The following is a 13,637-nucleotide window of genomic DNA, read 5'->3' as shown; positions in this document are numbered from 1 at the left end:
CGGTCAGAGAGCTTGTGTTTTTAGGATGAGTGCCCCAAAACTGCGAGTCCAAACAGTTTATAAGTGGCTTGTTGTTCTCACTGAGCTACGGTGACTAACGGTATTTGAGGCATCGACTTTCCACTGCATTAATCACCCGGCAGAATCTACACGTTCAAACAAAAGCAGTGGCATGGCTCATCTTTGCAGCTATGCAGATCACTTTCCGATGATCCTATTATCCAAACCACACTGATGATTTAAGATGTGACACAGTTGTTTTTTTAACACACTCAGCTGCGTAGTATTAGTATGCATGTAAGGACTTATCCTCATGGAGAAGTAGACCTGCGTTAAGCAATACATCCACAAAACTAAAAGAAAGAACACATTTTCTTTCACGTAAACACTATTACGCCAAAAACAGACTTGACTAAAGATGATCTACATTCTACATTTACATAGATCTACATTTCAAAATGATGTGAATAAACCAGTGTTCCTCTCATCTAACAGAGTTATTAAACTGATCAAAGGAGACTAACAAAACTAACAAAAATTAGAGATTAGAGATTAGAGAATTTGTAGGGCAGGTATATAACATATGTGTTTCTCACAATAACAGTACAGTCACCTGAATAAGCAGTTTAATGTTTACAGAATTACAATCTACATTTACAGTCAAACTTACTGTAGTGCCTGAGAGTGAAGGAGTATCAGATCTGGTTAAGTTCCTGTGGCTACACCCTCAGTAAAGGTTACGTAAATTAAAGTACACTAGTCCCATGTAATCATGGCGGGAAGATCTTTGGATTCCTGTCAGGAATATTTCAAAGCCAATTGGAGTTAAGTTTAGATTTGAGAGTCTTTGTTGTTGCATCTCATTATGCAAGAATAAGAGAGTGAAATGCTTTGGTTTCAGCTCCTGGACTTGCAGTATATGTGAGAGAAAGACTTTAATTACGGGAATTCAGTTTGAGAGGATTATAAAATGTTCTGTAGTAAAAACATGATTCACTTAAAGGCCATGGGCAAACCATAATACCTGATCTTGCCGTCTCAGTGGCACTTAAACAAAACAGAGGGTGACATGATGTCTAGTCCTGATCCTACTATTTGAGTAAATCTTCTTTGAATTAGTCGACTCTGATTCAGTTCAAAGGCTAAACACAAAAATTTGAATATTCACTCTCAAAGTTGCTTCAGAGTTGCTTAAAACTAAATGGCATTCGCCTGGAAGACAAATTAACACTTTCTCAACACCTTACCACACCCTTTCAACTTCACTTGAAATTCACTAACCAAAGTGTGGTAACCACTTTACCACACTCTTTCATCTTCACTTGAAATTCACTAACCAGTGGCTCACCTTTAAATGCCGGGAACATTGGTGCCATGTTGCTTGTGATGAGAGAGTCTGCTTCTGTTCCACTGGCACTTAGGTCTGTAGGGAGTAACAACAAAATGAGGAAAAAGAAGTTATCAGCCACATGCGTATGACCTAAAACACAATCTGCAGGTCTAAAGCTCAACTTGACATTTTGTTGGCTTCAAATGGCAGCAGAAACTTGAAACAGGAATAATGTAACCTGATGTCAGTAAATTACACATGGCATGTTCATGTTTACCAGCCCAACCTGTATTGTTTTATACCAAAGGGATGAGATCATAAATGCTTGCTGCGTTTGTGGCTGAGCTTTGTTCAAACCACCAGAACTTTATTTTAAATTCTAGTGGAGAACCCGAGGTTTCCAAAGATACCAAACATGCCCTTCTGAATTAAAGGGAAATGTGTATAAATTGATGCACAAGACATCTTGATATTTTCTTTTTGGTGTAATGCTGCAGTCATAAAACAATGGCCTCTAAAGCCAAGTTTATGCTCTCGCGTAGGGTTCACTCAGTAGAACCATGATGTAATTTGAATGAAGGCTTGCAACCGGAAGACAAGAATGTCAAATGGCAAACTGGAAAAAATCTAGTGCATATCTATTAGAGGCAATGGGACATTCAATCCATTCGACTTCGGTCTTGTCACAAGTTGACCCACTTGGCCCAAAGCAACATTCATCCAGTGGCTGGTAGTTGCTGAGGATCGCCAGTAAGAGGTGGTAATGTGAAGTGCAACAGCAGTCTGACAGGCCAAACAAGGCCAGTAGACAACATGGAAAAACCTGGAGCACTGCAAACTCACCTGGAGGGATCTGCGGGAGATGGGAGGAGGCAGAAATAGCTTCATCATTAGAGCCACCTACAATGTGCTTCCCACTCTCAAGAACGTAAACCAGTGAATTGGAGAATATCCATCATGTCTACTGTGGAAAGAACCGGCAACTCTAAGGCACATCCTCACTGGCAGCAAAACCAGCCTTGCCAAGGCCACTATACACTGTACTTGGAGACACAATCAGACTCTGTGGCGACTAGCAAGTATCACAGAGCAAACAGCTGCCAAAGCTCTGCCACTCCAAACAACTGGTTTCTCTAACACCACCGCCTTAAGGACAACAGCAGGGTAACAGCAGGACAACTCCCAAAGTTTCCACCTATAACGAGGGAATCTGGCCTGCTGGAAACAGCCCGTGACTGGAAGATGGAGGTGGATCTAGACCAAAAACACATCTTTCCACCAGAGAACACGACAGCAAATCTCAGGCTAGACCTATTCTTGTGGTCAGAGGTTCCTATGCATTGGGGAGCTAACTGTGTCTTGAGAGGCTACAAAGGGTAAAGTGTATGAATGGATCAAACTGAAAATATGCACATGTAGCAGCTGAACCAGTGCAGCAGGGATGGAGAGCGTGAGTGCTCCCATTGGAGGTGGGCTACAGAGGTTTTGTGGCCAAAATCAACCACTGGGCTCCTTAAAGAGATGGGAGCTCCTGGGTTGGTCACACGACAAGCCACCAGTCATTGTCGGTGGCTGCCGAGTGTAGCAGCCTGCTACACTCAACAGCTGGCTTTGGTTGAAGAGAAATGACCCGATCTGGGCTGCAAGGTGGCCCATCAAACTGTGGGAAGGGGTAAATGTGGACGATAGCACACCTGGGACACCAGATGATGCCACTGAGCTCTCTGGAGGTGTTGTTGTCTTATCAGTGAAACACTAGTGAAGTAACCCGATGAAGTGATTTTCCCTACCGCCACTCAAGAAATCGAGTTTGTGCTGATTATTATAAGGGAAAAAAAGCCCTATGAGCTCAATTCCACTCTCGTGAGCCACACTTTGTAAACTGGATTGTAAAGACAGGTTTACAAAAGAATGTGGCCTAGCGCTACTTTAAAACATGTCAACCCTAATTGAACACCCAGCAAGGGACGGGGAGGCGGGGGCTGTAACATCCCCACACTCACTGGGGGGATGCAGCAGGCCATAGGACAGAGCGGGGTCATCTCTGTACCGCAGACACTTCTGGCTGGCGAGCGCAGGGACGCGTACGTCTGCACGAACACACGCCTCCAGCTCCGGGCTCAGGGGTTGGACGCTGGTCTGCGAGACAGAAAAAGAGAGAGAGCACCACACAGGACAGTCAGAGGTGGACGGGACTGCAGGCCAGGCCAGAGCTCTGAGTGTTGTGCAAGATCACTTGGCTTGGTTTCACTCTGCCTGCGTATATGTGGGTCAGTGAGGGCATAGTGCTTTTTCTGTTTACAGTGCACGCTAAAACAATCTAAACTTCCCCCTTAATTATAGGCAGAAAAAATAGAGCATCAAGAGCAATGCGCTGCATATTGTTCTGGTATGTGCACAAAAACACAAGTATGCACTGCGGATGGGCGTAACATAAGATGCAATTTTAACTTACAAGGTTGTACTGGAAGCATATAGCAACATTTTTACTGGGCTGGGTGAATTATCAATAACATATCAACACTGTGATAAGGACCACAAATCATCTGGGATTTTGGATATCATAACATTGTGATATAGTGTTGCTTTTTCCTGGCTTTAAAGGCTGTATTATTGTAAAGGGGTGTAATTTTATGAGCTTATTAGACTGTTCTAGCTGCTCAATTATTTGCCTATACCTGCTTGGTCATTACATTAACATTATTAATGATTCTTTATCAAAAACCGCTTGCATGTAAATATCTTATGAAAGCACAAATGGTCAACACGTCTACACATAGATGGCAAATGAACTGCATATGACCTTGGTGTCTGCCAATCTAGCTTTCTGGGCAGGCAAAGGAATGGGTGCTTTCAACCAGGACATGCTAAGAAAATTAAGTTTTCAGTGGTGATGCAGTGCATTGAGCTTCATATGTCATGCTATAAAATGGATTTTAACAATCTGTAGTTGAATAACGAATTTAAAGCTTGAGTCCTTCAAGATCTGTGGTAGAGTAAGGGCTCTGCACCCAGGCTATTAGACTTAGTGAAACGGCCAGTGTGGAGGAGCAAAAAATGTCATAATGAAAAAATATCATGCACACTCTGGAGAAATTCTCACACAAATCTAAATGGCAGGAAAAGCCATAGCAATTTTTTTTTTTTTTTTTTTTTTTTAAATCTCAGCTGCTTTGGTTTTTCTTGCCATTTGCGACTCATGTGTGGGAGTTCCTCCATTGTGTGCCTCTGAGGACTTGTGGTAGGAACTTATTCAGACCTTTATTCAATCAAAACTTGAATGAAAACAAATCCACAACCACAGGGAAACCTTCACTGGAAACTGTTAAGACCAGGAGCAACACACAACACTACACAACGTATACCATAACATTTATGAGAATGTACACATCTATCGGTCCGTCATAGGTTTGTGATTTATACTTAAGCACCGCCACATAATGAGTAAGACAAGAGCTGTTCCAGTCAACAAGAGCTTAGACGATGAGCCACCAATGAGCTGCTCGGCGCAGTGTTTCTGGACGACGTCTTTCATGTCCCAGCCAAACCCAAACCACAGCGCAATCCCAGCCAAGGCAACTCAGCTGAACGAGCTATGTTTGGAGATAAAAGCGATCTCTGAAAGTCAGACTCACCAGAGGCTGAATGGTATAAGCCACCCATAGAGGCATGAGAAGGTCTTTGCTGTATCCATTGAGGTAGTCAGAGTGGTGCAACACACAGTAGTCAGCGTTTTCCTGGAGAACTCGCGGGACTCCATAGGGAACGTGGAGGCGGCGTATGCTGACTTTAGAGCCTGCAGGGAGGAAAAACCCATCAGTGAACAGAAATGTGAAAGCAGCAAGGAGGAACTGCAGGCACAAAATCCCCAAAGGAGTCAAAAGATAAAGACAAAAGATATGACAACAGACACCACAATCTGAATACTCCTTTGACCCAGTCTTTTTTAACCCACTGAACTCTGATTTTCCCTTAAATTTCCCCTTAATTATCTCCAAAAACAACATTTTTTTTCTCTCTGAAACAACATTTTTGTGAAATATTCAAACCCAAGAAGCCATTGTTTCATGGCTCCAGCATTATATCAAATTATGATTTTCTAGATGTCTTGTGCATCATTTTATACACATTTCCCTGTAATTCAGCAGGACATATCTGGCATCTTTTGGATCACTGATTATAATTTAAAATAAAGTTCTGTTGGTTTGAAACAAGTTTTGCCACGCAACAATATCAACCCCCCTGACAGAACCGGTAGGGCTGAAGAGGTAATTTAAACGTTTTCCTGTAAACTAAGTGCCAAACAAAATGAAACAATACGATACTCACTAGAATTAGTTGCGATTAGCTGTCTGTTCATATTTTCCTCCTGAAAAGAAATGCCGTGTTGTTAGTCCAGTTGCGTTAAATTTTATTTTAAGAACACTCAGCATGGTCTATAAAACATGCAATACACACCGGAAAGATCTTGTATGGTAATGTCTGTTTTTTCAGTATTCTCTGAGAACATTTTAAACAAGCTACTTTGGATGAAATTGATTTACTACACCAAAGCGGTGTGTACCTAAAGGGGCAAAACGGCTGAATTCACTCCAAATCTGGCATTGCTGCAAAAACACATAGACTCCCATTCATTGTAAATGGGTTAGTGCGTTTTGGCTGCAGTAGGGGGTTCAGCACAAAAAAACACAGTGGTGTCCGGCAAGAAAGTCAAGCAAGAATCAACTTTTGCTGCAACGCAACCCGACTTCACACTGTGGTAGTTCCCAGTATTTACACTAATCCTGTGTGAATTCAGCCCAAGTATGATTTTTAGGGTTGCTGATCAATACCCAAGACTCAATGATTACTTCTCCAGGCGCTGAGATTTCTGGCTTCATAAACTTGCTTTTCAGACAGTGCTCTGTTTTGGAACAAAAACTGCCTCGCCACTGGAATTTCCCTTCATTTACTGACTGGAGCTGTCAGCCTATTCCACATGGAGGAAGGTGTTACGAGGGAGCAACGGTTGTCACAACACATTTCAGCTACAAAGGCTGAGTAGTTTGCGTGGTGATATATGACTTCTTCACGAGACACTTCTGTTGGATCTCTGCTCTAATTATCTGGGACACTCTTCTCTGTGAAAGTGTGGCTTTGTGGTCTGTTTGAATTACAAGCCACTGTCAGTCAAAGGAGGGTGTGGGACGATGTCCTATTGGCTGCTGACGGAGGTCGACAGAGGTCACAGATACTTAATGCACCTTTAAGTAAAATAGCACAAGTATTTGAGAGGGCTATCATGGTACTCTTTGTCCCTGTGCGTATTTGTCCCGCTTCATCCTTGCAAGATTTTTGGACGTACATCTGTCGTGGTGTGGGAGCTACACGTGCACTGCAGGTCGCCAGCCGGGACGGGGCTGCTGGCCTCACAGGGGACATCGTGAGAGAGCTGCGCCGGGTGAACTGGGAGGTACACAGGCCTCTTCAGGAGGTGGTTCAGACTGCCATGAGTCCCATTGTTTGGAGCAGGAGAAACGTCAAGGAGATCTAATAGAGGAGAGAGGGAGAGAGAGAGAGGGAGAGAGGGAGAGGGAGAGGGAGAGAAAGAGAGAAAGAGAGAGAGTGAGAGAGAGTGAGAGAGAGAGGGAGAGAGAGAGAGAGGGAGAGAAAGAGAGTGAGAGAGAGAGAGAGAGAGAGAGAGAGAGAGAGAGAGAGAGAGAGAGAGAGAGAGAGAGAATATTAACAGAATGTCTTTCCACAGGAAGAGATCCAAAGCAGATGCAGGTACAGAGTGAGTGATTACAGCCTGGCGAGAACACCCTAGAAACCAAAAGAGGAAGGAATATGTGATCACGGCACAACCACAACTAATGAGACTGACACAGAGATGCCCTTTCACTTGAAATGTGAGTGAACAAATGTGGCCTAATAATTACCAACAATACAGCAGCAATATATCACACTTTGGGAGGGATGTGCCGCATACTTAGCTGCACAATATGTGACAAACTTAGGGACAGCAATAACATCTGACTGGATGTGACAACCAATCATGTTTACTTATCGTACAACATGTCTTTTTATTTTCTGTTTTTTTCCAATTTTGCTATGCTTATGAATTTATATTATTATCTGAATGCTTCTTATTGAATTGATCTAGTCTTATTTCGGATTGCATTCACTCTGTTGTTAAATGAATTGTATTTGCTTAGCTCACTGTTTTGAGGTGCTTTGGCAATATTGTTCTGTTTGACATTCATGGCAATAAAGCATCGCTGGGACTGAGACAGAGGAGGAGAGAGAGAGAGAAAAAAAAGAGGAGGAGAGAGAGAGGGAGAGAGAGAGAGAGAGGGAGAAAGCATTTACGAGATCTAACAGATCATATAAACCTAATAAATCAAATAACTACGCGATGACAGACACAGCGCAGAATATTTCAGAGCTACAGTTTGGGCAGCGTACAGTGCACCAAGTACACAATTTGACTTACCACACAAGAGGTTGTAAACCTCGATGTTCTCAAACGGGGGGACGACAGTTTTGTGTTTAAGTGCTGGACCGTAGCCGAAGAAAACAGCCTGGGAAAAGTTGATAAACATAACAATTCATGTATTCACTTGCAGAAATTTCTAAATACAAAAATAAGGACATATACAGTAGTGCGAACTATTCAAACAACACTTTTCCATTTATGAGAATGAGACAACTGCATTTAAACTCACCAAGAGTTGGATGTCAAACATTTCATTCCATAAATAAACTATTTGTAAATATTTGAAAATGTGCTAAAAACTAAAAGGCACACTGTTTTTTTTTTTTTTTTTTTTTTTTAATGGAAATGATCTTCAAAAGTTAAATTAAGGAATCCAATTCTAGCACACAACTGCAGTAGGCGGAATGTGGAAATATTTGCAGTTGATGTAACTGTTTATTTCACGCACGCTGTTGCTGTTTTTCGTCTGCTCTGCGCAGGCAGGCCTGGAGGCTTTCGTGCTGCAGACCTTCCCTGGCTTGTGTGCCCAGTGTCTTTTAGGGAAGTGGGAAGCACCTTGTTAGCTAATTATACCTAGTCAATTTAACCTTGTCCTGAAACTTACACAGCCATATCACAAGGAGAAACATGAAGGTAGCAGACAGAAACCTTGTGAAACACATTTCCAGCGGAAACAAAACCAGCCAAAAGCAGAACATGTGTAGGTGGTAAGTGGCTCCTGACAACTGGTCTAATTACTGTACTTGCTTTTTTAGAGTAACACAACATTTCAGGGAACTTTTTAGCCTGTGTTTTAAGGTGCTCGTTTTAGTATTCACTCCTGTTTTTACTGCATGAGTACATTTACAGTGTACAGAAACAGCTGGCATTTATGCCCATTTTCCAAGACCAACTTGAAATTGCTGCTTCACATGAACAGTGTCATAAGAAAATTACTGAAAAAATACATTGACAAATTAGTAACTACAACACAAGTTTCACAAGTTTCACCTTCCTGGCTTAAATAAAGATCTGTTTTTTTTTTTTAGTTTTTAATATCAGTTCAGCTCGCTCAGAGCCTCAATGGAGATGGTACTGAAAAAAAGCATCAGGCACCAGGTACTATCCCCAACTTTTTGCAATGGAAAACCAAAAAAAAGTGAGTAGAGCCGAACATGTTTTAGTGAGAGAATCACAAGTTTTAACCAATGACTTTCAAGAACTTGAGTGCTGTCTGTCTGTCTGCTACAACTTCAAATATCCAACGTGGGAGTGGAAGGTGACTTGTTTGAATCCTGAGACAGGCTGGGAAAATCTGATGCAAGGAAAGCTCTCTTCTCTCAACAAAACTGAGGCGGTGCATTTAACCTCCAGCTGCTGTTAATGCTCAGCAGAGTAGAGGGCTGTGCTTGTACCTGTCTGCTCATAGACTTTTTTTTTGTTTTATTATTATGCAATTTGTCATTTATCATTTTTTTATGTGTTGTCTAGTATTTTTTGTGTATTCTTTTGCACCTTGGTCCTGAGAGGACCATTTCACTCTGCTCTACATTCAAACTTGAACTTCAACCTGAGATGTGAATGAGTAACTATCGGAATAGGAAAAAGAGGCAAATAACTTCTCTCACTTAAAAATAGAAAATGCCAGCAATCTAAAAACAGCATGCAAACAACCACAGCTACAACCGGAGCTAGAAAGAATGAAAGCCTGTGTAATCAAAGAGAGCTTTTTTTCTGGATTAGGATGTGTCATTGTGAAATCTGGGGGCAAAAAAATCCCTTTAATCGTTGTGCAACCGTCTGAGCTATCCAAGGAGCCACAGCGGCTACAGCAAAGACCTTCTCATGTCTTGATGGTGAGCTTATGTCATCCGTCCTCTGGTGAGCCTGCTGATTGGTGCTTTCAATTCTGTCTAAACACAGTCTGTTTATTTTCATGGAGTATGTGTGATGGGTTTTCCTATGTTCTATTCTTAGCTGTGAGAGCATATTGTGGCCAGAGGTTGGGCAACGTCCTCCACTGAATGTTGCCATACCAACAATTCAGTTTATCCATACCTACAAGCATGTGCACACCTTGCTATCTGACAGTGAAATAGTGCTATTTTTACAAACTCTATCCTGTCTTCTAAGGGTGAACATTAATTAATTTTCCAGACTCTGTCCACTGTAAGGATATAGTTAACTGGTAAACTTTGACTGTGGATGTAGATACATGCCCTGCTCCCGTCTCTGACCTGCATGTTTTTGAAGACGTTATCTGAGCCGTGGAATCCTCCGGAACAGTACTTGATTTCCTTCATATCACTGAGGGAGGAGATAGAGGAAAAAAAAAAAAAACACTGTCAAAGAAGTGAACTGGACACAGACACAGACACCCCAAGGGACAAAGGGGTGCAAGAATGAGAAACACAACGGGAGGCGGGGGAATCACCACTCTGCGTACAGTACAGAACCCAGAGGATTGGCACTGTGACAGCTGTACACAGGAAGTGCTGAGAAATCCTTCTTATTTGACCCCGTCAGCTGTGGAAACCGAGAACGCAGCGGGTCACCTTCAGGAACAACCTCAGATGAATGATTTGCACAACTGTTCCTTGTATACTTACCTAATTATGTAGAGATATATGAGCAGTGCTCGAGTTGAGGGGGGATGAGGGTGGATGGCATCCCCCCTGAAATAAAAACGGTCAAAATCATCGCCCCTGTAAAACTGCTATCCTCACTTTTCATCAAGTGAAAAAAATTGACCATCACCCCTGAATTTTTTTTTACAACTCGACTACTGTATATGAGGTAAAGAAAACCGCAACTGCTACTTTTCAATCAAAACTAAGAAAACTGGCAGATTCGGTTTCCAATTAACCAACCAATAGAAAGCTTGCTGTGTTAACATGCCCAGCCCACAAACACACCCAAAATTAAAATCGAGATGAAATGAAAAATTACATTTAACCCTTTTCTATCACAACTCTGGTCATACTGTGCATCCGTTTAATGATATATGCCAAAAAATACTAAAATAATTTCTTATTCTTATGTCAAAATACAATCATTTTTTCCTTCCTGTAAAACAAAATATTATGCGTGCTTATGTGCTATAGGCACGAAACAACCAGTGTCAACCAATAATATCATATCATCCACCCGTCGATCAATCTTCAATCTTCTTGAGGCCCAGAGCTAAGATTCATTAGTTAGTTAACGGTGTGTCTTTGGTTATCCACCACCTCAAACCTTGTGTCGTTTCTAGGCTACAATCAACTCTGAGTTGCTGTAAATCTCCATGTTTTTCTATGACACACACTTTCCAGCGTTCAAATCAAATCTCCCTCCATTATGTCCCGTCTATCCTGTTTCACTCAGAAATATGCCAACATACGGAGGTTAGATATTCTCAAAATGCTGCTTCATCTGGACTTTAATACAGGCCTTATCCACTCACGTCCAGCTGTTCAGTGACAAAACACCTGCTACATGTTGCACGGGATGTTTAGAGAAATTCATGTATTTTTTGTATCTTAAATAAATCACTTTGACTGGAAAAAGCTGAAGTGAAACTTTAGTTTGTAACGTGACATGTTTGGTAGTCCGTCAAACGCCTGCGGGTCTGAGACAGGTTGTGCTTGATCGGCAATGACTAAATTTCCATTTTGGGGTGAACTTCCCCTTTCATACACCTAATACAAAGCCCAACATAGTGATGACTGATCTAGCCAGTGAGACAAAGGACTGGGTGGTGACTTACAGCGCTGCCTGCCAAGTGGGCTTCATGTAGAGGTGGGCCCGCTCTATACGGACGTTGTTAGCAAAGTGCAGGCGTTTGGGAAGGTTTTCTTTGAGGTAAGGCCTCATTGGCTGGTCAGGGGTCCTGCACTTCAGAACAGACAGAGACGAGGAGAATCAACACAGAGCAGAGGGAGAATGGGTTTGTTTGACATGAAGCCAAGCAAGCAGATAATCTTTCATTCTGCTTATCAATACAAACGTCCGCAGAGCAGTTGGAATACTTCACATACCGACAGGTTCTTCACCAGCCCCTCATAGTCGACTGGGAAAAAGAAACAAAGGGAAAGTGTTAATGAGAACGAGGTTGGGCACGTTAGTCTACTTTGCGGTCGCGCTGACAGTGAGTGATGGTGCAGCGCCGGGAGTGAAAGGAAGCAAGACCTTATCGGCAGGAACTCACAGGAATAGAAATCCTCTGGCAGGCGCTTGGGTCTGACGCGAGCGGCAGGGCCTTGGATGACATTGAAATCATCAGTGTTGTCCTGGTAGGAGGACAAAAACACTGCCTTTTTACAGGATGCCTCCTCCATTCCTGTAAAATGACAATAATAATTACAATCACAATAATGATAATAACCAGTGCTTATCTTAATTACTTTACTTTAGTGTGGAAAAGGGAAAGCTTGTGCATCATTTTGATTGTATGACAATGTGCCTGGATGTTTATTAACACTACATTTCAATAGCCCAGTTTCACTTGTTTCAGCATTTTCCGTGGTAACTTGCGTAAATATGTTTAAACATGACAAATCCCTCCATTAGTAACAAAAAAATGACACTTGGTTCAAGAAAACTCTGGAGACACGTTGAGCAACACTGGAAACAATACATCATCCAGATGTAATCAGATTGGAGTCAGCAGATTTTCTCATACGATTGTCAGATTTTTTCATCCAATCGGCAGATTTTTATCATGCAACTGCCAATTTTTTTCACTTGGTTCCAGAAAAGCAAGATTTTACCAGCTAATGTGAGACTGCATTACTTGCTAAAATGGACATAGAGGTGTCACTTCCCTATTTGCTGCAGTTTTACAGACTCCGTGTCCCTGACCTAAAACTTAGATGTACGTTGACTACTTTTCACACTATTGTACCACCTGAAACTCTCTTTTTTTAGTGACAAATCACAGCCAAAGACTGCAAGCTGAGTATCAGCATTGGACTGTCCAAAAAAAGTGACTGAATGTTTTTCTTTATTTTGCTGGTTGTACAATGCCTCATGGTTCTATTTCCTTGGAGGTTTCCTTGAAAGGACAATGGAGTTGTATTTAATCAGAAATGAGAAATTCCTCTGAATGGCTCATGTTGCAACGCCTTATCGCTTGTGTTTCCCTTGACCTTCCCAGTAGGAAGTGTGCAGGCATGACGTGTGAACACTGGCGACTCTTTCTTATCCTTGAAGGCGGCCACCACACACTAAAAACTAGCACATTGAGTTTAAATTAAAATCCTGATGCATCGTTTATTACAAGGGTAGTTGGGAATAGCCCTAAGCCACATTTCTTTCACAGCATTGATCTTTAACAGAAATAATTACAAGGCTAGACATTTGGGCCCCAGATGTCCAGAGCGACTCCTTCCTGGCACAGCCTTCCCTAACACAGACACAGCTCATGTTAAGCAGTATTCCTCACGGCTTACACTCGGATAACAGACTCATTTTTCAACAGCTCTGACATGTAGCTCCCCTGCAACAGGTGCAGTGACTCAACCAAGTCAAACAGCAGAAGTTGACACTGAGCCTCTAAGCAGCCCTCAGTGGCACCCAGAGCACACAGGCTGTAAAACAATCCAAGACCCTCTTGGTGTGAAACCACAGCGTTTCAAGACGGCTGCACCGAGTTTGTTTGCAAACGGCAACAATATGAACAGCTGGTTTTTATGAAAGTGAAATAAAGAACACCACTTCCTCATATTGCTTCATTATAAAGCGTAGTAAATCTCACATTGTGCCAAAGAATCTGTTGTTGAGGCTATTTAAATCCACCTAAAAAAAGACAAGATCCACCCATTTTTATTTTTGACTGGCTTTTTTTCATCCCTTTTTTTGACTAAATGACTT

The 13,637-nt window shown here is 42.1% G+C and overlaps 1 protein-coding gene across 2 annotated transcripts in view; it reads right to left on the bottom strand.

Annotated features, from left to right (window-relative positions):
• The window catches only part of enpp1 (ectonucleotide pyrophosphatase/phosphodiesterase 1), a 55,152-nt gene that overhangs the window by 27,048 nt on the left and 14,467 nt on the right, over positions 1-13,637 (bottom strand). For both annotated transcript variants that reach the window (XR_003927931.1, XM_030046907.1), the window contains exons 13-22: positions 11,974-12,105; positions 11,804-11,835; positions 11,533-11,660; positions 10,022-10,091; positions 7,803-7,890; positions 6,675-6,859; positions 5,660-5,699; positions 4,966-5,126; positions 3,334-3,469; positions 1,349-1,423 (exon numbers count right to left, since the gene is read on the bottom strand). Coding sequence is in view for 1 of the 2 variants with exons in the window: in XM_030046907.1 (XP_029902767.1) it covers positions 1,349-1,423; positions 3,334-3,469; positions 4,966-5,126; positions 5,660-5,699; positions 6,675-6,859; positions 7,803-7,890; positions 10,022-10,091; positions 11,533-11,660; positions 11,804-11,835; positions 11,974-12,105 (1,047 nt within the window). In the remaining variant the exon portion in view is untranslated. The remainder of the gene's footprint in view (positions 1-1,348; positions 1,424-3,333; positions 3,470-4,965; positions 5,127-5,659; positions 5,700-6,674; positions 6,860-7,802; positions 7,891-10,021; positions 10,092-11,532; positions 11,661-11,803; positions 11,836-11,973; positions 12,106-13,637) is intronic.

The sequence above is a fragment of the Myripristis murdjan genome, chromosome 24, assembly GCF_902150065.1.
Source record: "Myripristis murdjan chromosome 24, fMyrMur1.1, whole genome shotgun sequence".
NCBI lineage: Eukaryota > Metazoa > Chordata > Actinopteri > Holocentriformes > Holocentridae > Myripristis > Myripristis murdjan.
The sequence above is the reverse complement of the archived record's forward strand: the minus strand, read 5'-3'. Positions and strand labels throughout refer to the sequence as shown.